We start from the raw sequence: 26,210 nt of genomic DNA on the forward strand, positions 1-26,210 counted from the left end.
CCTGAGAGATCAATTGTTATCCCTTTTTATAAATGAGGAAAATGAAAACCTAAACCTTACTCAACATCACACAGTATAACTGAGATTCAAAAAAAAAAAAACACAAACTTATTTTCACTTTTTTTGTTGTTTATTTTTATTTATTTATTTGAGAGTGACAGACAGAGAGAGAAAGAGGCAGAGAGGGAGAGAGAGAGAGAATGGGTGCACCAGGGCCGCCAGCCACTGCAAACAGACTCCAGATGCATGTGCCCCTTTGTGCATCTGGCTAATGTGGGTCCTGGGGAATTGAGCCTTGAACTGGGGTCTTTAGGCTTCAAAGGCAAGCACATAGCCATCTCTCCAGCTAAGCTATCTCTCCAGCCCTCACTTTTTTTTTTTTTTTTTTTTAGTTTTTTTGAGTAGGGTCTTGCTGTAGCCCAGGCTGACCTGGAATTCACTATGTAGGCTCAGGGTATCCTTGAACTCATAACTATCATCCTATCTCTTCCTCCATAGCGCTGGGATTAAAGGTGTGTGCTATGATACCCAATAATTTTTACTTTTACTTATTTATTTATTTTGGATTTTCATGGTAGGGTCTCACTCTAGCCCAGGCTGACCTTGAACTCACAGTGATCCTTTTACCTCAGCCTCCCAAGTTCTGGGATTAAAGATGTATGGCACCATACCAGGCAATACACCACAGTTAACATTTATGAAGTGGCCATGCTGCTTACAAATTTTGAAAGATATGGAGTCAAATTAGTCCCTGACTTCAAGGACTTTCTCATGTTTCTCTTCTATTCAAGTATTTATTTTAGCACTGTGCAAAGCCATATGCTAGGCACACGATTTTACTGGGTGCTTCTCTAAGTGACGGAGGCATTCTTGAGAACTGGCAAAAAGCATAATGAATCAGAATTGATGTGTCTGACAAGTGGATGTAGAAACTATGACCTCTGAGTTTTGTTCTTTTGAGTTTGGAGCTATGATATGCCTCTGGGATTGCAGATAGTCATGGGAAGACTTGTTCAGTAAAAGTTAACCATTGTCAAACTCAAACTCAAATGGTTGCCAATTGCCATCGCCAGATTTAGAATAATTTTAGATTCTGCAACTGAGATTTTGTTTTGTTTTGTCTGAGATAGGGTCTCACTCTAGCCCAGGCTGATCTGGAGTTCACTCTGTAGTTTCAGGCTGGCCTCAAACTCACAGTGATCCTCCTACCTCTGCCTCCCAAATGCTGGGATTAAAGGCATACACTACCATTGCCTGGCTGAGGCCAAGAATTTTTTTTTAAGTCAGTTTAAATAGACACAAGGAAAAGCTCCTTCACCAGATAGTTCATAAAATTCAGAGATTCCCAGGCTTTAAAAATAGTATTTCCAACTTATAAATGCAGTCCTAACCCTCCCAAGAATTTTAGAATTTCAAGGTTGAAAAGGATCTTGAAGGTCACCCACGCCAACCTCCCTACAATGCCAAATTCCCTATAAAACCTTCTCAACAGGTGACCAACCCCCACATCCGCCTGAATGCTTCCAGAGACGGCAAATCCAGTCCTTTGTTGGATTGTTTTTACTTATATTAGTAATGGGCCCTGAAGGGGGGGGGGAGACTTCAGGAATAATTGCCCCATTTAGTAGTAATCATCTTGCCTGAGCAGTATGAGGTTTTTTCCATGTTGCAGCTTTAAAGTGCTCAGGAATGTGGAGGGTTAAAAAAAAAAAGTCATCCTCAGCTGACGGGTATTCCTGCATGCGCTCTTCCAAATACCGATACCCACTCTCACACTAGCCTGCCAAGATTCCACTTAGCAGCTGGTCCCCAGTTACATCTCTTCAGTTGGCTTCCCAAGCAAGCCTCCCAGAGGCATATGCAAACGATGATGCACACACACAAATATTTGTTAATGACCGTAGATTTGGGAAGGTGTTAGCATGGCTAGCGTCTTACCCTCTGCAGAAGAACAGAGAGACTGCTGCAGCCCGGTGCTTTCTTCTGCTGCCGGCTGGCCGGTTGCTTGCTGTGAGCTAACCCTCTAACCCTTGGGAGTCAATGTGCAGCAGTTTGCTGATGTGAGCTGTGTCGAGCTGAAATGGAAGCTCTCGCCAATACACTGACTCAAGTAGCTAATCTAAAGAGAAAGTATTTGGGAGAAGACATCTTGGTTGCATCCCTCACAGCATCTTGACTAATTGCTTCCAACTCCGGGAGCTTCCAGGGACAATCTCATTGTTCTTTTTTCTCCAAGGGACAGCCACATTAACCATTTGTTAATTTTTCCTGAACAGATCAAGCAAAAGTAGATAATCTGCCAGAAGAATTAGTGCGTAGTGCTGAAGATGGTAAATATCTTTATGTGTTTGCATGTCTGTCTATGTATTAAGTTCTGGGGTGATTTGGGCAGTCAGCAGGATGCAGCTGTTGGAGAAATAGAAGAACATCACTTGCCAGCATGTAGCACTCAGAGTCTAAGTTATAAAAATCATTCTGACTCACATTTAATACTGTCTGTACGCTTAAGGCTTATTTTCGCAGTACTGCTGTGAGGGTCTAGTTAGAGACCCTAGGGAAACAAGGGTTTCTATAAATAGGAAATTGTATTTCTATGATTTATGCTACTCTGACTTGCAGAACTCGTTGAAGGCTGAAAGAATAGAGTGGGGTCCTGGGTTAAATTGCTCTTGTGTTTGATTTTCAGATATCAGCATTTAGACCACTCTGGGTACAACTAGTAGAGTCTTAACTTCAAAGGAAAGGGTCTTAGGACAAGGATGGAGAAACCTGTCTCGTATTATATAAATGGGTATGGAATGAAGGTGAAAGTAATTTTTTAAGTATTAAAAAGTCAGAAGATGTTAAAGCATGCCACAGAATAATTTATTACTTAGTTCAGTTATAAAATTAAAAGGGTAATAGTGCCTTGGTGGGGGAAGGGATAGAAGTGAGGCTTGATTTTTATAGTTCAGAATTTATGCAAGTGTATAATTTATATTTGTTGCTGGTTTTTAATTTTCCTACATTATTACTGTAATCACAAAATGTGACTTTGAGATTTCCTATATACAATGTAGCACTGGACCTCCTCAAAGGTCATTCTTTACTTATATGTAATAATTTTCTTTCTCATTTTATAACAACCTCATTGAGGAATTGAGGCAATGATTTTAGCCTTTGTTCTGCAGATAAGAAAAGCTCAGAGAAATAAGATGACTTTTCAAAAATAATGTAGCCATTCAGTCAGTGGAGGGCAGGGGATTCTATGTCAGTTTGGTTACTCCTGGTCCAGTGCTTCTTCCCATGTCTTGCTGTGGCTTAGAAAGTTCCAGGAAAGAGACCACAGGTCTCCTATGCAGGATCTTAGTTTGTTTTTATTAAATAGGATTCTTCAAAAGGCTAATGAAGAGTCATACTGGTACATGAGCTGAAAACCAATCAGACATATTCCTCAATATCAATTGTGAAACTAACATTTGAGATTTGCTTTCATGTCTATTTAATCTTTTTGTTAAAATGATATTTATTCTCAACATTGCCCTTCTGAGTAGATCAAAGAGCAGAGCAGGAACCAGATACAAATGAATGCATACCAGGAAGTGAGTAGCAGGATCGTTCTCTCAAATACCTAAATGTTCCATTCTATATAATGTCAAACTTACTAAAAGCACTAACTCATTAATAACATGGTATTCATTACTACTAAATTCCAGAAGTTTGCAAAAACTATTTCATTGTGCTGAAAGTTATTTAAAAATCTTACTGCTGTGTTGAAAGAATATTTTGTGCTTTCGCTAAGGACACGTTGTGTATCTTAAATGTACTTATATATTGCCATTTCTACATATTGTTGGATTTTCTCAGTCTCTCTGCACTTTGTGTCTTTTCTTAAAATCAAATTGGTACCTTCTGATTTCAAATGATGTTTTATCTATGGTGTAGTCTTGCATGCTATGGCTCTCTGTAGCTTCTCTATGTCTGTAATCAGATATTTATTTGGAAACCTGAAAGAACTGTACCTTAACAAATCATACATAGTATGGTTGACTATACCTTTGCACATATCTATAAAAGCAAATTTTGTTATTCCAAGGGTTTGAATTCCAAGCTTCAAAACTAGATTCAAACATTAAATCTATAATAATGTAAAAAGCACATAAATATTTGGATATAAGAAATAAATACATACTTGTGCTACAAATATCCATCAACTAATTAATGTCCACCACTAGGAAAAGACAATGTTTGTTTTGTCTTTTCTTTTTGTGTTCCTTCTTTTCTGTTCAATCCTAGAATTCTATTTAGCTGTGACCATTGTCTAAAGGACCAATGACACTATGCATTAAAAAAGGTTCTATAGGACCTAGCAAGGGCCACGACTATGGCTTTGTGATTTCTTAGTTCCTCCATTTCAGTCCTTTGTATAAACTTAGATACCAGAGGTATGAAAATAATGAAGCCTATACCTATCTTCGGGGATACAGTATATTTAGTAATAATTCCCCAATAGCCTTTGGATATACTACTAGACCTAATGAGGACAGCAGCTAAATGAGGAGCCAATAGATGGGGAAACAGTGTACTGGTACTGAAGTCAGGAAGACTTCACATGAAATCTGAACCTGCTCATGAGGTCTTCCTGTCAGTGATGAACGCACTGAGCTTTGGCGCATGACTTGACAAATTCTTAAGAGCTGCCTAGGAAAGAAAGCAGTACCAGCCTGGCTCTGTGAGTATGCTGCTCTGTCTGGCTGCTGCTGACAAAACACGACTTCTGCCCCTTAGAGGTGTTTATGGATAAAGAGGCTTTTCCCATTGCCTTTGAACTGGGATGTACTGAAGTTTGGACATCTGACATTATCTTGCTTTGCTTTGTTCAACATCTAGTTTGAGGAATGAGAATAAGACATACATAGACATTCACTTACATATCTGTCTTCATGTCCTCCCAGCTGGCTTAGTTGTTGGTCAAGGTGAATAGACCAGTTGTATGTTTGTTGGGGGGACTATAAGTAAATTAATTTCTCTCTAGTAATTTCTCTTGAAAAATCACTCTGATGTTTTACTATTAGACAACATGTTCTGACCACAGACATATGTAATTCAGTGTATGATCAAAACATAAATAACAAAAGCCCATACATATAAAATTGGCTGTATTTGTATAGTGGGTACACTGAATTTGACCTCTCATGCTATACTTTCTGAATTTGACCAATGCTGTACTTTATGGCAATGTTGTAACAAAAATATAAAAGCTTTTACAATCTTATAATTTTGCACTTCTTCCACTGATACTCATCCCAGTACACACACACACACACACACACACACACGTGCACACACACACACACACACACACACACACATGCAGTGTATGTGTAGATACAAAGCACAGTTGTTCCATGGGAAATGACTAAGGTGGATATTCTAATGTGACACTGTAAATGGATTTTGGTGTGTATATTTAACTTTGTAAACCTAAGGTAGGTGAGAATTGATATGCAAATAAATATAAATTTAGTATGTATAGCTAGGTTTTGTTTCTCCTTCAGTATACTTCTTTCAATCAAAGATGAATTTAGCTAATGTTTAGGATTCAATTTGTGTCTTTTGAGTTATAAATAGAAATATAACTTGATATGTGTCTATCTTCCTAATAGTACTTTTAAAGATAAAGCTAATTTAATATATATTGTGTTATGTTCATAATAGATTTTCTATTAGATAATGTTTGTTTATAAAATACTTATTTAGAGACTACTGTGTGTCAGAAATTGTTTTAAATACCTTAAAAATGTTAACTCTAGGCTCGGCATGGTAGTACACACGTTTAATCCCAGCACTCAGGAGGCAGAGGTAGGAGGGTCATCATGAGTTTGTGGCCCCCCTGAGACTAAATAGTGAATTCTATGTCAGCCTGGGCTAGAGTGAGACCCTATCTCAAAAACCCATATATATATATATATATATATATATATATGTGTATGTATGTATGTATGTATGTATAGACACACACATGTATATGTATATAAACTCTTTTATTATAAGGGCTATGATCACCATGAGAAAAGTTATGGTTCTTAATGAAGAAATTCTTTGCTAACTAGAACTATGCAAATTAGTACTAGAATTCATCCTTCTAATATGCCTTCCATACAGTTACTACATCAGAAAGAAGACATATGTTAGATCTGGACATTCACTTTGAAGAGTACCCTAACTTGAACCACTTATGTTGACTTGGTATTTTGAAAATTATCTGTGTCAAAAAATATTTAAATGGCCAGGCATAGTGGCGCAGGCCTTTAATCTCAGCACTCGGGAGGCAGAGGTAGGAGGATCGCCATGAATTCAAGGCTACCATGTGACTACGTAGTGAATTCTAGGTCAGCCTGGGCCAGAATGAGACCCTACCACAAAAAAAAAATTATAATGTTTTTCAAATTAACTTTCATAATTCTGAACAAGAAACACATCAGAGCCCTGGTACCCCCCCCCCACAACACCCCCACACAAGCACACAGTCACAATCAAAAAAGAAAACCTTACAATCATTAAATAATCAAGTCTTCTCTTGGTACTCAGGAGCCAAGGAAGTAATTGTTGAGTTATGAATATAAATCCTTTACTGTCCAGATGAAATAGTTTTTCTGCCTACAACATGTTAGCAATATAATGTATCTTGGGGGAGATGAACCAATAAATTACATAATTTGGGTGCCAAAGCTCTTGTATGAAAACAGTAAGTAAAATCAATTTACATTGACAGAATACTTTGCAGTGGCGGGGTTGTGAGGCGGTTTCACTTTATAGCCCGGGCTGGCTTGGAACTCACTATGTAGCTCAGGCTGACCTTGATCTCACAGCACTCTTCCTGCCTCTGCCTCTCAAATTGCTGGGATTATGGGTGTGAGCTACCATGTATGGTGAATCTTCCTGATATAATTCCAGTATAGCTCCTGTTCAATAAGAATGAATGCTTTTCTGATTATTTGTGTTTTGTTTTTGATTTTGAGGTAAGGTCTCACCCTAGCTCAGGCTAACCCGGAATTCACTATGTAGTCTCAGAGTTGCCTTGAACTCACAGCAGTCCTCCTACTTCTGCCTCCCAAGTACTGGGATTAAAGGCATGTTCCGCCACACCAGGCTTTTTAATTTTTATCTGATACTTGGTTCAACTCCTTGGCCATTCTTTCTCTTATATAATTTATTAAAACTGCATGTTACTTACCTCACAGTCCTCTGCATGCAAACTGTTATGTTTTAAACCATTTTATAAAGCATATATGTTCATAAATTTAAAAAAATGTGTTTTCAAAGTATGCTTAATGTCTGATACTTGTAAGAATAATTTTGAAACTGAAATGCTGCTGTTTAGTCTCCACAGTGCCTTCACTACCTGACAATAAGTTCTCCCATTCTGACAAACTCAAAAGGATGAGCAAGTCTGTTCCGGTATTTCTTCAAGATGAGGCAAGTTTGTGTTTTGTACCTTTGGAAAAACAGTCAGATAGACAGATTTGCTACCGTACAGTTGGGCTGCTTGCACTCCATTGTGGCAGATGTCAGAGGTCAGCAGGACTGACCCTTGCCTCCAAAGTCACTTGAGGTAGTGTTGTTGATCCTGGAATGAGACAAGGCATGTCTCATTGGACTCAAATAGTTTTGATCAGTGAAGTCATATTATATAGTTTTGGGAATATGGACAAAGTAGGAACAAAATTCATCCAAAGAGAGAGATGTTGGTATGAATTAACCATCCCTCTGTAGCTGAGAGATGATTTGTAAAAGCTTAGTTTAGACATCATGACTTCCTTGAAAGCTCTTGCTAAAATAAAGCAATAATAACAACAGCAAATTTTAACCAAAGATCACAGGTAAGAAAACTTAGAACAAGATAGATAAAGTAGCTGAAAGGGGCTGATGCAGGACTGGAGCCCAGCACTGACTTCTCATACTGGTAACCGCTATGCCATATTTTGTCAAGTAAGAACACAACTGTGATCTGCAGTTCACCAAGGACTGAGTACATAACTGGTGCTTAGCATTCCTACCACTTTACCAACACCCAACAACTATTACAGAGTAGATCTAGGACTTTGAAGCCTTTTGATTTACAAAGACCTCATTGTCTTGCAGTCACATAGTTAGAAACCTAAGATCTGGAGTAAGAAACTCCCAATTCTGGTTGTGATATCAACCAGTGTGATCTTTAGTTTCTGAATCTAGTTTCAAGTATCTGCCTCATGAAGTTGTTGGGAAATCAGTGGGTTAATGCACTGAAAACATAGCGTAGTGCCTGGCACATAATAAGTACCTGGTAAAAGTTAGCTGCTATTTTTCTTGGCATCCCTGTGGTTTCTGAGGGCAAATGAAAGACTTTATCCTCAAGCCAATTCTCTTAGCAGATGGAATGTGGGGACATTCTGAGTAAGGTATAGGTAACGTCCTGTTGCCATTCTGGGCCCCCTCTGTCCATCTACAGGAATTGTAGCTGCACATATTCAGCCCTTAGACATTCAAAGCTCCATTACAGTTTCTTTTAGAAATAGTCACTCAACTTTTTGGAAGCCAGGTGGGGAAGCTCGATGGAATTTCGGTGGTTTTATACTTTTATTGATCTCCATTTGTCTCCAGTGGTCATATTATGAATCAGATATGAATTTGAGAGATAAATTATATCAGCTTCTGTTTTCAAAAAATTTTCCTCCCTCTAGTTATAACAGGTTAACCTGTTATATCAGAGCCCCACACAGAAGAAAGCACAAACTGTTTGGGCCTATGTATCAGATGCTAGAGCTAACCTATACCATTTAACTTTTCAAAGCACATGGGGTTAAAGTGGATATTAAGAGATTTGAAGATTAAATCAGTCCTTGCTTCTTTCAGACTTAGCTTTAGACACATTTATTGAAGGCAGATAATGTGAAAAACTTTTCTAGGCCAACAAGACAGGGTCCCATTCTTCCAGTAATTCATGAATTATCTGATATGCTAGAATATAGTATGTGCTATAATAGAAGAGAATAGATTGTCAAATATGTGGGAAGTAAATGTAACAACAGAGACATTTAAAAGGTATGCATTTTTTAATTCTTGAGGGAGGATTCTTTTCTCACCCATGTAAGTCATTAGTTTTGTTTTTCTTTAACTCCTTTATTAATCTGCATTAGGATTGACACTCATTGTATTAATATGTAATTGCATGGTCCTGGAATATGTTGGCATGTACTAACTGCTTCTCCATAACCCAGGAGCCACTGAACTGATCCATGTGCTCTCCTAATCCCCAAAGGAGCTCATTCTGAACAATGAATTTTATAAGAAAATACCAATAAACTTTAGACACACATACAATAAAATTCATCACTGCTACTTTTCTTTCTTGTCTCACATAGATATTTCTTGGGGAATATTTAAAATAAGTATGTTACTGCTTTTTAATTTTAAGAAATGAGCTAAAATCTCGTGTGAATACAATGTATAATTTAATTCCCAATAGTATAGTTTAGTGTTATACCAACAAAAGATAATCACGATAACACTATAGGAATGTGTAAGGAGGTGTTTAAATTTTAAAGTATATAAAATTTAATTGAAACATAGATTACTATATCTTTTTCTTTCTTGTTTTTCTTTCTTTTTGGGGGGGTGGATTTCGAGGTAGGGTCTTATTCTAGTCCAGACTGACCTAGAATTCACTATGTAGTCTCAGGCTGGCCTCAAACTCACGACAGTGCCTCCCAAATGCTGGAACTAAAGGTGTGCACCAACACTCCCAGCTACTCTATCTTTTCCTGGTTTACTATCTTAAGGAAAAATTTTAATATTTTTTAGGAAGCTGTGATAATGAAAGAATTAAGCACAATATTTTATGCCTTGATAGGAAATGATACAGATTTTCTGGGTAGATTTTCACATATATATGAATAAGCTTTCCGGAAAACACAGATATGTTAAGAGATTACAAAATGGCTCAGGTCTTGTTTTCTCCTGTAACTCGTGGGGGTGGCACTATAGGTGGAAAAATCACTTTGTCATTCTGGTAGCTCAGCACTGTCCTGCTCTGTCATTGACTTCTAGCGCAGTCCACCCAGTCCATCTTGAGCCTGCTGGCCCTTGGGAAATGTTGTAGAGCAGTGGGTACAAAATATCATCCTTGCCTAAACACAGATTGTAAATTTGACTCATCCCGAACTTAAACACTGTGCCTGTTGTATGATGTTTTGTAGAGTGATGACAGAGAAACAGATACAGCATCAGAAAGCAGTTACCAGCTCAGGAGACACAAGAAGAGCCCGAGCTCATTAACCAATCTTAGCAGCTCCTCTGGCATGACATCCTTATCTTCTGTATGTAAACAAAGGCTCCGTGTTAATCTTTGCTCCCCTAAACCTTGCTATGCCATGTTCTTGCTTGTTGTGAAGAGGCTTCCTGTTGTAGTTCTAAACTCCAAGTGTATCTTCTCTCATCTGTAATTCATTTCTGGCTTATAAATCCCTCCCCTCATAACTTTTGTTTTAAAGAATAAGGTATTTACTATCCATTATAAATTTTTACAGATATTTTTGATGTGCCTTAATAATGAACCCAAATTGCCAACAAGATGAACCACTAAATTTTTCTGTGCAACAAATGGCACAAACTATTATGAAAGCTTCCTACATCAGATGTGACTTTTACTGCTTGCAGGCATATAATTGTATCGTCCTTTATATAAGCTTGTTGAATAGCATAGACTAATTGACATGAATGGGAGCTGTGGTCCTTTGCTGTAGGGAAGGATTTGAAACAGGGTTTTAAATGAAAAGCTTCCTATGTAGTTGCTCAGCTTTGATGGGAGAAATTTTGACTTGACATGGAACTTCATGCATAAAGTGAGGTAGCCATATTTCCATAGAATAGATGTTGAAGTATACATAGTTAACTGCGTTAATATATATTTACTTAAGCACTTATATCACCTTGTATGTTAAACACATAGTGCTACATTTAAATTCTTACTTGCCTTGTATTTCTAAAACTTTTTTTTAAACAAAATCTATTCAAATTGATTTTTCTACCAACAATCTAATGTATGCCCTTGAGAAGACTTCGAACTGCCTTCACCAATCATGCATTTTTCTGCCCTTCCTGAGCTCTAGAAGAGCATGGCTTAGTAAGCATTTTCCTAGATTCAGTGGATGAGTAACATGGGAAAATTCGTTTTCTAGTGCCCTGGAAATTTAAGCGATGGGTCTCTGTGATTTGTTGTGTTGATGTCCTTATACCATATTAAATTAACTGCTTTTCTATGCAAGCTAGAAAACTAATTCCCAGCAGGGATTATGTCTGTGCTCCTTACACTGGGGTTAGGAACAAAATAGAGACAAATACTGCCTGTTTCTGATGCATTCAGGTGAGTGGCAGTGTGATGAGTGTGTACAGTGGAGACTTCGGCAACCTGGAAGTCAAAGGAAATATCCAGTTTGCAGTTGACTACGTGGAGTCCCTGAAGGAGCTGCATGTTTTTGTGGCCCAGTGTAAGGACTTAGCAGCTGCAGATGTTAAGAAACAACGTTCAGACCCGTAAGTACAGATCTTAAGGTGTCACTTGTTTTCTCTTAGTTCTCAAACCATTAATCTGGTAAGAATTGAGAAGGAATGTGTTATCAAAGTCAGGGTCTCTGTGTGACTATTAAAAGGAGTATTTGAAAAGTTGGAGGGAAATGCTGTTTTATACACGTCAAACAAATAAAAATTACAAAGCTGGATATGGTGGTGCATACCTTTAATCCTAGCACTCGGGAGGCAGAGATAAAAGGATCACTGTGGGTTGGAAGCCAGCCCGGAACTACAGAGTGACTTCCAGATCATCCTGGTCTACAGCAACACCCTACCTCAAAGAAACAAAAAATTAAAATAAAATTTTAAAAATCAGTTTAGGGGCTGGAGAGATTTCTCAGTGGTTAAGACACTTGCCTGCAAAGCCTAACAACCTGGTTTGGTTCCCCAGTACCTACATAAAGCCAGATGCACAAAGTGGCATATGCATCTGGAGTTTGTTTGCAGTGGCTAGAGGCCCAGGTGCACCCAGTCTCTCTCTCACACTCTTTCTGTTTCCCTCTCTCTGCTTATAAATAAATAAATAAATAAATAAATTTTTAGAAGTTACAGAAAAGTGTAGAATATTTCTATTTGGAAGGGCCTTGGAGATCATCTTGTCTAGTTTGTTCATTTTTCTAGCTGAGGATACATAGGCTAGAGAGACAAGGGGCCCAAGTACCTGTATTCAGAGAGCAGTAAAATGAACAATGAGACCTTGAATTCTGCTTCTTCCAGCACATTTTCAAGCTTTTTCTGAAATTCCTGGCATGAGGAAAATATTTCATAATATTCATTGGTGTGAAAATAGTTAAAAAAAACTCTAGTATGAAGTAGTTTCCATATTTAAATATGTCCTGGGAAGCTAGGCATAGTAGTACACATCTGTAATCCCAACATTCAGAGACTGAGCATTCAGAGGCAAGAGAACTATAAATTCAAGACCAAACTGGGCTCTACATAGTGAGACCCTGTCTCAAAACAAACGACAAACAAAATTACATCCTACAAAAAGACTCTCAACAAACAAAATAATATCCTACAAAAAAGACTTACTAATTCATCTTGTCAGTCATGTCACCGTGGTCTAGAGCAAGACCCTATTTCAAAATAAATAAATAAATAAAATTAAAAAATCAGTTTAGGGGCTGGAGAAATGGCTTAACAGTTAAGACACTTAATCATGAGTATGATTGCATTTCAGGTTATTTACAAAGGTTAAATATTATTTTCTACTCACCCTTTGCAGAAGTCTGATTCTTAATTATTTTTGTGGTAGAGTCCAGATCTTTTTCTTTTTTTTCTTATTATAAAAAATAAAAAGGGGCTGAAGAGATTGCTCACTTGTTTAAAAGTTCTTGCTTACAAAGTTTGATGGTGCCTGGATTCGATTCTCTAGTACCCACAATAAAGCCAGATGCACCAAGTGGCACAGGTTTCTGGTTATTTGTAGCAATGGAAAAAGGACAATAAACACTGGCACACTTAATCTCTCTTTCTCAAATAAATGAATGAATGAATGGATAGAAATATAAAAAGACTCAATATTCTATATTTTTCTTTACATTTAAGATGAATCAATCAGATTGTGCTAAGATTCATTTGTTTTTAAACAGACAATAGCAAAACTACTTAAAACAATATCTATCAAAATAAAGCACTTTTGTAACTGCCAAAGCCTTTTCTCCGTAGGCAAAAACCCATAAAGGTCTATTGCTTCCCCACAATATACCACAACGTGCATATTAAGTGAGATGAGGTACATTCAGTGGTATGCCCATAGACAAGCATACACATATTAGGCAAGGCCAGTAGAATATTCAAGACTAGCTGTAGTGGCTGACAACTGCCATCCCAGCACTTGAGAGATGGGGCCATGAAGATTAAGAGGTTAAGTTCTGCCTGGACTACAAAGCAAGACCATACCTATCTAAAATAAATATTTTTTAAAAAATTCAGGCCAGGTGTGGTAGCTCACATCTTTAATCCCAGCACTTGGGAGGCAGAGGAAGGAGGGTCACTCTGAGTTGAAGGCCATCCTGAGACCACATAGTGAATTTCAGGTCAGCTGGGCTGCAGTGAAATCCTACCTCGAAAAACAAGCAAATGAAACAGACAACAACAACAACAACAAAAAATTCATGAAATTCCCCTTAAAAATCTCCAATATTAAATGATACATTCTACTAAAATACCTTAATTCCCTTAAGCATTTAAATATAAAAGTGTTACTAGGAACATTCATTTCTTTAATTTTTTTTTTAATTTATTTGCAAGCAGAGAGAGAGAGAAAAAGAAAGAGAATGGGCATGCCAGGGCCTGCAAATGAACTCCAAATGCACGTGCCACTTTGTGCATCTGGCTTCACATGAGTACTGGGGAATCGAACCCCGGTCATTAGGCTTTTCAGGCAAGTGCCTTAACTGTTCAGCCATCTCTCCAGCCCAAAACATTTATTTTTTTTACTGTTCTTATTGTTATTACTGTCAATTTGCAATATGATTATACAAGTGAAAACTTTACTTTTATCTTCTTGTCTCTATTCTTATTTGCTTCTTTCTATTTCTTTCTTTCATTTCTCTTGTTTTAGATATGTAAAGGCCTATTTGTTACCAGACAAAGGCAAGATGGGCAAGAAGAAAACACTTGTAATGAAGAAAACCTTGAATCCAGTGTATAATGAGATATTGCGGGTATGTCTAAGTTCTTTGCAGAAGAAAATTCTAAATGATAACCCTGGCACTGAGATAACCATAGCCTGTTGAGTTGCATCTACAAAGCCAGAGCTCTGACTCAACTTTCCACTTTCAAGATGCTTGTTCTGGTCACCCCATGTTCTTCTTTTCACTTTGGAGGAAGTGTGTTTTCTTGGTCTCACATTTTCTATTCCTTCAGGCTAGAACAGACTTCCCCATATTCTTTCCCTAACTATACCCCACAGTCGTAAATGCTTATCCATATGGTGGTGGGGCCGGGGTGGGGTCTGTCCTTACCTCACAAGTTTCCTTGGTCGTCTGCTACCTCAGTAACCTTGCTGTGTGGTAGGCTCTGCTAACACTCAATATTTTGACCTTGACACTAAATTTCTTCATGATTTTCATTAGCCTATATTACTTTTGTCTAATGGGTTTCATTATGACATTTTCCTACATGCATATAACACATTTCAATCACATTCACATTCCCTCCTCATTACCTTCTTTTGTGCCCAACACTTATTTTTAAATTCTATAAAAGGTAAGGATTATCAGTATGTTATATATAGACTTTGGTATCATGTCTACACCTCAGATCTGAAAAATGGTGCTCATGAGAGCTTTTGGATTAGCAAAGGGAAAATAATAGTACTTATTACTTCAGGAATTGTGCACATTAAATGAGTTAATATGCGTAAAGTGATTACCACATGTTAAATACTTAACAAATGCTAATTTGTAGGACAGTGCCTAGGGTAGGTAACTCTTCCCTAAAAATGTTGGGAAGGCTAGGTGGATGGATGGCTGAATGGAAAGTATAACCCCCCACAAACTATAGCATGTGGCCTTTGTCATGACTAACAGATCATTTATAACTAGGTGCTAATCACTACTTGTTTCCGAAAACTCTGAACATTTGCTCATCTTTTGGGAAAAGATGAAGAAGCAGCTAAATGAGCCATCTGTGTATTTTCTGTAGCAACTTTATAATTCCTGTTTGACTGTGATATACTTTAGAACCCTAGCTATTGCAGAGTCAGCTAGCTACTTCAACCCTATACTCAGGAAAAAGTAGCTTATTTAAATGGCAAAACCCAAGTATGGCTGGTCAATCACAACCAAGAGGGGCCTTCAAGTAGTACCTCATAAAGCAAAGAGAATATTTTTAGATTGAAAGTACTATTATTTGTTCCATGATTATATATAATCAAGGATTGACAACAACTCAAATAAAAAACTGTAAAGATATAGTCTTTTCTCCTTGGCCATGTGAAGCTGGAAGAGGCAATTTATCTTATTTTGAAAGAAGCTTATCCTAGTCTGGTGTTGGTAACAAGGGGGGGGGCATGTGTTTGTAGAGGGAGGTGGTATATGGGAACTTTACTTTCTGTTTTATTTTGCTGGGAACATAAAACTACCCTAAAAATGAATTCTCTCTTTTTTCACTTTTTTTTTTTATTAATTAGATTTGTACTCAGCAAATACAGTCAATTTGAATTTTGTTTTGATGTAGTGGTACATACATATAATCCCAGCACTTGGGAGTTGGAGGCAGGGGGATTAGGAGTTCAAGGTCATCCTTAGCTATACCCCAAATTTAAAGCCAGCCTTGGCTATATGTGACCTTGCCTCAAAAAAAGAAAAAGATAGATAGAAAGAAAGGAAGGAAGAAGAAAGGAGGGAAGAGAGCAAGAAAGAAAGAAAGGAAGGAAGAAAGGAAGAAAAAAAGAAAGAAACATGAAGTAAAAAAAAAATCCTTTGTTCTTAGGGTATCAAGATATTGAGTAGTCAAAATACCTTGTCCTTAGGTAGAAAACAGAACTAGATTAAATTTGATTTTGTATTTTCAGCCTGAACTTGATTTATATTGAGTATAAAAGCATCCAACAAAGTCAAATAACTGCTTTTGTTTTAGAAAGTGATTGCCAGCTATGATACTTGAGCCATGGTTTGCTTTTTCCAAAGCAGGGAAGGACATCAGCTTTTATGAAAAATGGATTTTTAGCTCTTTGAAATAAGATACCTAGAGTAGATGACTTTGCAATATTTTTTGAGATTTGAAACCTTAACAGATGAGAAAATTTGATCTACACAAATGGCTTTCCATAAATGACTTTTCTCTTCTCTATGTCATAACATTGGCATATAGAAACAGTATTCACCATTTTAATTTTATCAACTGTAGTATAAAATTGAAAAGCAATACTTAAAGACACAGAAGTTGAACCTGTCTGTTTGGCATCGGGATACGTTTAAGCGCAACAGCTTCCTAGGGGAGGTGGAACTTGACTTGGACACGTGGGACTGGGACAACAAACAGAACAAACAATTGAAGTGGTACCCTCTGAAGAGGAAGGTAAGTCCTGACAGAGTCCTGTGTGTAGAAAACGCCTAGTTCATTTAGCATATAGTGCTGATCTGTAGCTTGGGCTCATTTTAATTTGTTTTTAAAATATTTTATTTATTTGAGAGAGAGAGAGAAGAGAGCTGGCACACCAGGATTTCTAGCCACTGCAAAAAACTCCAGATGCATGTACCACCTTGTGCAGCTGGCTTTACATGGGTACTAGGGAATTGAACCTGGGTCCTTTGGCTTTCCTGATGCTTGCTAATCCATCTCTCCAGTTGGGTTATTTTAAACTAGGGTTGAACTTAATTAGCTTGCACATTTAGTGAACAAAGAGTTTAAAAAAACTATAGGGAGCCAGGCAATCCCAGCACTTGGGAGGCAGAGGTAGGAGGATCACCATGAGTTCAAGGCCACCCTGAGACTACATAGTGAATTCCGGGTCAGCCTGGGCTAGAGTGAGACCTTAACTTGAAAAACCAAAAAAAAAAAAAAAAAAAAAAAAAAAACCTATAGGGAATAGGGAGAGTGTTTAAATTGATTTATTTCCATCTTCATGGAAGGCTATTATTTCAGTAATCCAGTCCTTTGAAATCTGAGACATTCTTTTAGCATAACATATGGTCTGATTTGAATAAATTTTTCCATGTATCACTTGAAAAGAATCCTTTTTGTGTAGTTTTCCTGAGACAGGGCCTCGCTATATTATTCAAGCTAGTCTTGCACTTATGATCCTTCTGCATTAGCTTGTCAAGTGCTGGGATTATAGGTATAGGCCACCATGCAGATTAGAATTTTTTTTCTGTTTTTTTTTTGTTGTTGTTTGTTTGTTTGTTTGTTTGTTTTGGTTTTTCAAGGTAAGGTTTCACTCTAGCTCAGAATGACCTGGAATTCACAATGTAGTTTCAGGGTGGCCTCGAACTCACAGTGATTCTACCACCTCTGCCTCCCAAGTGCTGGGATTAAGGCATGCGCCACCATGCCTGGCTAAGATTAGAATATTTTTCTTCTAATTTGATTATATAGTCTATTTGCATTTAATGCAATTATTGATAATTTGTGCAAATCTAATATCATAATATTTGCTTTAAAATTTTTAAATTTATTTTATGTATTTATTTGAGAGAGAGAAAGAGGCAGAGAGAGAAGGAGGTAGAGAATGGGCACACCAGGGCCTCAATCCACTGCAAACAAACTTCAGATGCATGCACCCCCTTGTGCATCTGGCTTACATGGATCCTGGAGAGTCAAACTGGGATCCTTTGGTTTTGCAGGCAATGCCTTAACTGCTAAGCCATCTCTCCAGCCCATATTTGCATTTTTTAATTTCCATAATTGCTTTCTTTGGGATTAACCATTTACCATATAATTCTATTTTTCTATTAATATGTCAGTTGTAGCTTTTTGTTTATTGTCTAATATAGATATTATCATATTCATCTGTAAATTAAAACTATCTGTAAGAGGGACTAGAGGGATCGCTCAGTGGTTAAGGCCTTTGCCTGCAAAACCTAATGATCCAACTTCCATTCCCCAATACCCACGAAAAGCCAGATGCACAGTGGCACATGCATTTGGAGTTCATTTGCAGTGGCTGGGGTATCTGATTCACCCATTCTCTCTCTCTCTCTCTCTTTTCTCTCTCTTTCTCTGCTTGTAAATAAATAAGTAAATTTTTAAAAATATCTATAGAATGGGCTGGAGAGATGGCTTAGCGGTTAAGGCATTTGCCTGCAAAGCCAAAGGAACCAGGTTTGATTCCATAGGACCCACATAAACCAGATGCACAAGAAGCACATGCCTCTGAGTTCGTTTGCAGTGGCTAGAGACCCTGGCATGCCCATTCTGTCTCCTATCTATCTATCTATCTGTCATTTATCTCTCTCTGCTTGCAAATAAATAAATAAAATTAAAATAAATAAATTACTTAAATATCTATAGAAATTGGGGTTAGCTCAGTGGTAGAGTCTAGTATGCACAAAAAACCTTAGTTTGATTCTCAAAAACAAAAATTGTCTACTATAAATTGGAACTTTTGCCACTCTTCCAGGACAAAAATAATCAAAAGTATTTTATTTACTCAGGTGCCTATCTTTAGTGATATTTTAGCCACATTTTAAAAATATTTTTATTTATATATTTATTTGAGAGAGACAGGGAGAGAAAGGGAGAGAATGGGTGCACCAGGGCCTTCAGCCACTGCAAACAAACTCCAGATGCATGCAACACCTTGTGCATCTGACTTATATGGAACCTGGGGAATCAAGCCTGAATCTATAGGCTTAGCAGGAAAATGCCTAACCACTAAGCTATCTCTCCAGCTCCACCACATTTTAATTATACATATATTTCAAGTTCCTGAAGACATCATTGTTTTATACACAATATTCACTTAGATGTGACTATGTTTTCTTATTTCTTTCTACCCCGTTACTACATCTTCTATCCACATACTAACCAGGTCCAACTATGCTCAGCTTTTGAGTCAGACAAGATCAGGTACATTTGGTATGGTTATAGACCATTTCCTGTATCTCCATGGAGTTATTTTTTTGTGCTCAGAGATTTGCATTTAATATTGTCTTTAAATGGTTGATACAATCTTTCTTTCTTTCTTTCTTTCCTTCTTTCTTTCTTTCTTTCTTTCTTTCTTTCTTTCTTTCTTTCTTTCTTTTGTTTTTTTGTTTTTTGTTTTTCAAGGTAGGGTCTCATTCGAGCCCAGACTGACCTGGAATTCACTATGTAGTCTCAGGGTGGTCTCAAACTCACGGCAATCCTCCTACCTCTGCCCCCCGAGTGCTGGGATTAAAGGCATGCACCACCATGCTTGGCTTCTGATTTGATTTTTTGGGTTTTTTTTCGGGGGGGGGGGGCGGTATTTGACTTTTTGTTTTTTGGGTTTTTTTTTTGTTTTTGTTTTTTTGAGGTAGGATCTCACTCTAGCCCAGGCTGACCTAGAATTCACTATGTAGTTTCAGGGTGACCTCGGACTCACGGCTATCCTGCTACCTCTGCCTCCCGAGTGCTGGGATAAAAGGCATGCACCACCACACCTGGCTTTTTGACTTTTTTTTAATTGGCTCATATTCTTAGCCTATGGCACTTCAATGGTTCCAACTAATAATCTATATACATAACTTTAAATATATATACATATATATTTGGTCTTCTGGGGTATGATCTTGCTCTAGGCTAGGCTGACCTGGAATTCACCATGTAGTCTCAGAGTGGCTCACACGCACACCAATAATCCTAACTCTGCCTCCTGAGTACTGGGATTAAATGCATGGTGATACCTAGCATAGTTCTTAACTTTTAACATGTATCAGATCCTAGAACACTCCAGGCAAACCACTTTGATTTCATCATCATCTTGGAGATGAAAAGGCTGTGAAGTCTTTTCTGAGTAGCATGTAAGGTTTTCCCAGATACATAGCATTGCTTTGTTAGTTATGGGGAAAAACAGTCTTAACTCAGATGCAGAGGAAATTTTTAATCCCGGGCACCTAAGTGATACATGTTCTCAGAAATGGGACAGATATAACCCTGCAAAAAAGTACTTATAAGCAAGATGAAATAAGAGGTTTCAGGGGCTGGTGAAATGTCTTAGTGGTCAAGATGCTTGCCTACAAAGCCAAAGGACCCAGGTTTGATTCCCCAGCAGCCACATAAGCCAGATACACAAGGTGGCACATACATCTGGAATTCATTTGCAGTGGCTGGAGGCCCTGGCATGCCCATTCTCTCTCTATCTGCCTCTCTCTCTCTCTCTCTCTTTCTCAAATAGATAAATAATATTTTAAAAAATGTTTTGGGGCAAGTGTGGTGGCACACACCTTTAATCTCATCACTTTGGAGGTAGAGGTAGAAGGATTGCTGTGAGTTTGAGGCTAGCCTGAGACTACATAGTGAATTCCCAGTCAGCCTGGGCTAGGAAAAAAAAAATTTTTTTAAGTTTCTGAAGGTTTAAGAGGTGAGTCAGGTGTTAAAAACACTTGGTGGCAAAGCCTGCCAGCCTGGTTTTAATTCCCCAGCTGCCCACATAAAAACTAGCAAGTTGTTTGCAACAGCAAAGGACCCTGACACATGCACATGTAAATAAAGTAATGATTTTTAAAAAATCATTTCTTATCCCTGCTGACATTTTTTCATTTTTCAGACAGCACCAGTTGCCCTTGAAGCAGAAAGCCGAGGTGAAATGAAGCTAGCTCTCCAGTATGTTCCAGAGCCAGTCCTTGGTATGGAGTGATTTTTGGTTGAGATCTATGCCCTTTTCTTATTCCTCTTATCTCCCAGAATTTATTTGGGTTATATTATATTTTTAAAAATGAAGCCCTAAACAAATTCATTATGTTGATAATTATATAAACCAAATGAGTCAATTCATAGTTGTAAGCTAGAAAATTCTGTGTGTGTGTGTGTGTGTGTGTGTTAAAAAATGCTAGGTCTGAAGAGATAGCTTAGCAGTTAAAGCACTTGCCTGTGAAGCCTAAGGACCCATGTTCAGTTCCCTAGTACCCACATTAAGCCAGATGTACAAGGTGGCACATGCTTCTGGAGTTCATTTTCAGTGGCTGGAGACCCCGGCACACCTATTCTTTCTATCTGACTTTCTCTCTCTCAAATAACAAATAAATAAAATAATTTTTAAAAGCTATATAACATAAATTTTTCCATTCTATTTTAAGTGTTCAGCTAAGTAATATTACACTGCTTTGAAACATACTTCCAGAAAATTTTTATCTTACCTCATGAAACAACTTGGCACCCATTAAACAACAGCTCCCCTTTTCCCTCACCCCCGACCTTAGTAACTAATCACCATTTTATTTTCTGTTTCTATGAGAAAACTGTTTTCAGTCCTGTTTACAGCCCTCATTTTAACTTTCCCTTCATTCTCTGGAATTTTATCTTCATAATGAGAATGGACTTTCTTAGAGTAATAATTTGGACATGTTTCTATGATAAGATCGGAACTTGAATATTCTTTTTCACAGATGGGAATTAGAAGCATTCATAGAAAGACCCTAACTGGTCCTCCATTATTAGAGCCTTGTTAGGAATAGAAAGTTTTTTTTAACCCCAGTTACTAATTGTATCTTTGACATTAGGACCAATTCTCTGGAATTATTTTTATAGAACTATCTGATCTCAGTACAGTCAGATGATGAAGATTTATTTGAGAGTACATAGATATAATTTATATATAATGCCATCAAGCATTTTCTGGTTTTCCTTTTGCTATGTCTGCAAGGTGAAAGCAAAAATATTTTTCTCCTTGTTTTGTTACAGGTAAAAAGCTTTCTACAACTGGAGAAGTCCATATCTGGGTGAAGGAATGTTTTGATCTTCCACTGCTAAGGGGAAATCATCTGAATTCTTTTGTTAAATGGTAACTTTAAAGGCTCAGCCTCCTTTATTTCTACTATAGCCTAGCCTTGGCTTGTTGGTTTCAGTTCTGTGTGCACACATGTGTGCATGTGTTTCTTTTGTTTATCAGTCATAATTAAATGAATTTATTTGAAAAAGTAAAGAAATCAAGTATAAAAATCTGTAGCGTGAACTCCAAATAATTCATTTTGTTTTAAAATCATAAAGTTAAGAGATCATATGTGTAGTGAAACTAAATCTCAGACTCACAAATGCAATGTTTTCTAGATACATCTGTTTCTGAGAGGGCAATACTTGCTTCAAAACAGTTTATTAGAATTTTAATAATGGGCTTGGCGTGGTGGCACACACCTTTAATCCCGGCACTCGAGCGGCAGAGGTAGGTGGATCACCATGAGTTCGAGGCCACCCTGAGAATACATAGTGAGTTCTAGGTCAGCCTGAATGAAACCCCCCCCCAAAAAATAATTTTAATAATGGATGTCACAATACTTGGCTTCTTTGTGGATGAGGGAGATTCTTTGTTTCACATGTTTTTGGGTTATTTGCAGAGGACCTTTGTGTCAGATTGCAGATATTTTGAAACTAATATGCTAAGCATATCCATACTATGCCTTAACCTATAAGTACTTAAGATACTTTGAGTATTCAAACAGCAAACTATTTTCTCTTTTGTACAAAGTGATTAGCATCTAGCAATAATGCCTTAACAGATATCATTATCTCCCAACTCCCTCTAATTGTATCCATATATAGACTAGTAGAATATAAATTGTACCTAATAGGTATACGTGACATAGTTCATGATTTTCCATACACACACACACATGCATGCATATGTACACACATGGGCACACACATTCTCATAGAAAAGAATACTTTCAGACCTTCTTGCCTTTGCAAGAGGTATGGTAATTAAGTTATTATCATAAGTGAGTCATAGATTATTACCAAAAAAAACATATTATTTATTCCCAAAGTCAAAACTAGCAAAATGTGAAGTTTCTCTTCCTTTTCAATTCTACATAGTAGTCATTCCTTAGGCTAGCATAGATAATCAAGAATACAATACACTTCTAATACTTTTCAACTATTGGGCTTCTCAGGAAATATCAATTTATTGGGCCCAAGTTACAACAAAATTCCTCATAAATAATAACTGTCTTTTTTGGTGTGAAGCTTACTGTTCAGATCATAAGGTATATTTTATGTATGCAATTTTCTCAAGTTATTTGTTATTATTTGATGGCCAATATATATTTATATATATATATATATGTTTATATATATATTTATTTGTAATTGACACATTACTATCTTACATACTTATAGAGTCCAGTATGATATGATAGCAGAGTCGGGATTCAAACCAAATTTGGCTGCCTCTATGTCCATATTCATTCCTGCACAATGCACCCTTCCCTGCCAGTGATATTTCTCCACACTCCTTTTTTTTTTTTCTGTATTAATGACATAGGGTCTCTCACTCTATAGCCCTAGCTGGCTTGGAACTCATTGTGACCCTCCTGCCTCCACCTTCTGAGTGCTGAGATAACAGACATGAGCCACCACACATGGATTTACATTTTTTTCCCCCTTTGTTGCTAATCTAGTAATTGTGCTATGGTGTACTGAAAGCATCAATGTTCACTGTCATACTAAAATGTTCTCTCATTTTGTAGCACCATCCTTCCAGATACAAGTAGGAAAAGTCGCCAGAAGACGAGAGCTGTAGGGAAAACCACCCACCCTATCTTCAACCACACCATGGTATACGATGGGTTCAGGCCTGAAGACCTCACAGAAGCCTGCGTAGAGCTCACAGTCTGGGACCATTATAAATTAACCAACCAGTTTTTAGGAGGTCTCCGGATTGGCTTTGGAACAGGTAACATTTGTTCCTCCTTTAATTCTTCATAAGCTGAATTCTTTTGGCAATACTAAGGTTTTGTTTGAGGCTTTGCTCCTTTCTGATAATGACAGCTCTTCTATCTTCACTAAGCTCAATGAACTAAATGAGCAAAGAACATTCTGTTGTGTCCCAAAAGCTTTGGTTATGAGGATCAACCAGCAGTGACTGTTCTTTCAGGGTTTCTGTTACTGCTGGGGTGTGAAGAAAGCCTTTGTCACTATCCTCCTCCCCCAAGCAACATTTCTGACCTTTCAAGGATAAGGTGTGCCTTGAATAATTATAGTAGCTACCATTTCATCACTGTATTATGTGCTTTATGTGCAATATTACCTTTATTCTTTTTAAAAACTTTTTATTGACAACTTCTATAATTATAGAAAATAATCCATGATAATTTCCTCCCCTCCCCCACCTCCTCCTTCACAAATCCTTTATTCTTTATAACAGTTCTATGAGATAGTTACTAATATTATCCCCCAAAGAACTTATCCCATGAAATGAAGTAACAGTGCCAATAACAAAGCCAAGAATCAAAACTCGTTCAATCATTGGCAAGTGTGTTTACCCTTTTGACATTGAGATGTGACAACATGGCCATCTAGAAACTTTATGCTTGAGAACTGTGCAATTAAGTTACCACACACAAAAAAAAAAAATCCACCCAAAAAAATCTCATAATGTTCTAAGTAAGTTTATAATTTTTGTTGGGCCAATTTAATAGTTATTCCATGCCATAGGTTGTGTGTGACTGCAAGCCTTAACCATTCTTCCTCAGGAATCATCAGTGTCATCTCCAACATAACCTAGCACAGAACCTTCCCAGCTCCTCCAAAAATTGTCATGTAGGCTTTACATTCATGTGAAGAAAACCATTGTTCTGGGAACCAGGAGGATCTGTCATGGAGCTATTCCAGTGGTAAAATCTTCCTTCCACACCTGTCTTAGACACATTCTCTAGTTATGAGAACTCTTCCTCACTTCTTCCATTGGTGAATATAAGTAGGAAATGACTTCCCCTATTGCCCCCTGCCCAATGGCTTATTCCTTTCTAAATGCGAAATTTTCTTTCAGGTAAAAGTTATGGTACTGAGGTGGACTGGATGGATTCCACTTCAGAGGAAGTTGCTCTCTGGGAGAAGATGGTCAATTCCCCCAACACATGGATTGAAGCAACACTTCCGCTCAGGATGCTTCTCATTGCCAAGATTTCCAAATGACCCTAATCCATGGCTCCTGCACTGAAAACCACTACACAGGTGGAGTCTGGTCTGCAAAATCTGACTGCATGGGCAAAGATCTTCATCTGGTGCCACTACCCAGCATGCTAAAATCAATCTGCATGTGTTTCTCTAATTAAGAGCTTAATGGAGGTTAAATGATGACAAGATGTGTGACATGCGTGACTTAAGATGCCAACATTTGAGAAGATACTGGGACAAGCTAGGAAAACTGAACTTTTGCAAGAGAAAGCCACCATTTCACACTACAATCTTGTGTTACAGTTAAAACTTGCCACTCACTTATTAAAATGTTTGCAGGATTTATAAGTAGAGGTCGAGGGGAAAAGCAACAGAAAGATGCTTTTGGTATCTCCTGGTAGGGAGAGGAAGTACATCAGTGATGATATGGAACTACATAATAACACAACTATTTACTCTATTATCTCTAATAAAAGAATGGATTTCATCTTGGAGCCCTAAGACTGAATTAACTATGCACGTCTGTCCTGAGAAACAGTCTCAAGTGGACTTTGGTGCCACCCACTGGCCACATATAGAATTCATTTTTTTGGCTTATTTTAGCTTAATTCTGTCCTAAAATAAATTCTGTCTCAAGCCTGTATTTTATAATAGAATGTACTAAAATTGCATATGTATGATTGTGTTTCTTTACAAGTTTACTAAATTAAAGCAGCTTAAGATAGTTACAGACATGCTTTGCAACAAAGTTTTAGTTAGAATATAAATTGTTCAATTTTACTGTACTTCTATGTATAATTTTCATAAGGTTTTTTTTATAAAAGCTCAAAATAAATTATCGTATGATTTGAAATGTATTGGCAACTTAATGTGGCTTTTATGAAACAGAATACATTGGACATCTAAATTCTCTAACAAGGGTAACTTTTCCAGTTTTTGTTGCCACTGGGCCTCATTACCTCTAAATGAGCAGCTTTGACTATGCTATTAACAGCATAATGTCTATCTTTTTTTAAATTTTTTTTGTTCATTTTTATTTATTTGATAGGGACAGAGAGAGAGAGAAAGAGGCAGAGAGAGAGATTGGGAATGGGCGC

General features: G+C 37.4%; 1 protein-coding gene across 7 annotated transcripts in view; it reads left to right on the forward strand.

Annotated features, from left to right (window-relative positions):
- The window catches only part of Sytl2 (synaptotagmin like 2), a 120,898-nt gene extending 94,928 nt beyond the window's left edge, over nucleotides 1-25,970 (forward strand). For 2 of the 7 annotated variants that reach the window (XM_045146337.1, XM_004658279.3), the window contains 11 exons: nucleotides 2,277-2,330; nucleotides 3,534-3,581; nucleotides 7,364-7,458; nucleotides 10,218-10,337; nucleotides 11,384-11,553; nucleotides 14,159-14,261; nucleotides 16,450-16,620; nucleotides 20,771-20,849; nucleotides 21,904-22,003; nucleotides 23,685-23,890; nucleotides 24,986-25,970. In XM_045146337.1, the coding sequence (XP_045002272.1) occupies nucleotides 2,277-2,330; nucleotides 3,534-3,581; nucleotides 7,364-7,458; nucleotides 10,218-10,337; nucleotides 11,384-11,553; nucleotides 14,159-14,261; nucleotides 16,450-16,620; nucleotides 20,771-20,849; nucleotides 21,904-22,003; nucleotides 23,685-23,890; nucleotides 24,986-25,131 (1,292 nt within the window). In that variant the 3' untranslated portion in view covers nucleotides 25,132-25,970. Of the gene's footprint in view, nucleotides 1-1,761; nucleotides 2,331-3,533; nucleotides 3,582-7,363; nucleotides 7,459-10,217; nucleotides 10,338-11,383; nucleotides 11,554-14,158; nucleotides 14,262-16,449; nucleotides 16,621-20,770; nucleotides 20,850-21,903; nucleotides 22,004-23,684; nucleotides 23,891-24,985 lie in introns of those variants that run through there. The other 5 variants (XM_045146338.1, XM_004658281.3, XM_045146339.1 and 2 more) reach the window with 3 other exon arrangements.
- The last annotated feature ends 240 nt before the right edge of the window (nucleotides 25,971-26,210 follow it).

The sequence above is a fragment of the Jaculus jaculus genome, chromosome 3 (assembly GCF_020740685.1).
Source record: "Jaculus jaculus isolate mJacJac1 chromosome 3, mJacJac1.mat.Y.cur, whole genome shotgun sequence".
In the NCBI taxonomy this organism is placed as follows: domain Eukaryota; kingdom Metazoa; phylum Chordata; class Mammalia; order Rodentia; family Dipodidae; genus Jaculus; species Jaculus jaculus.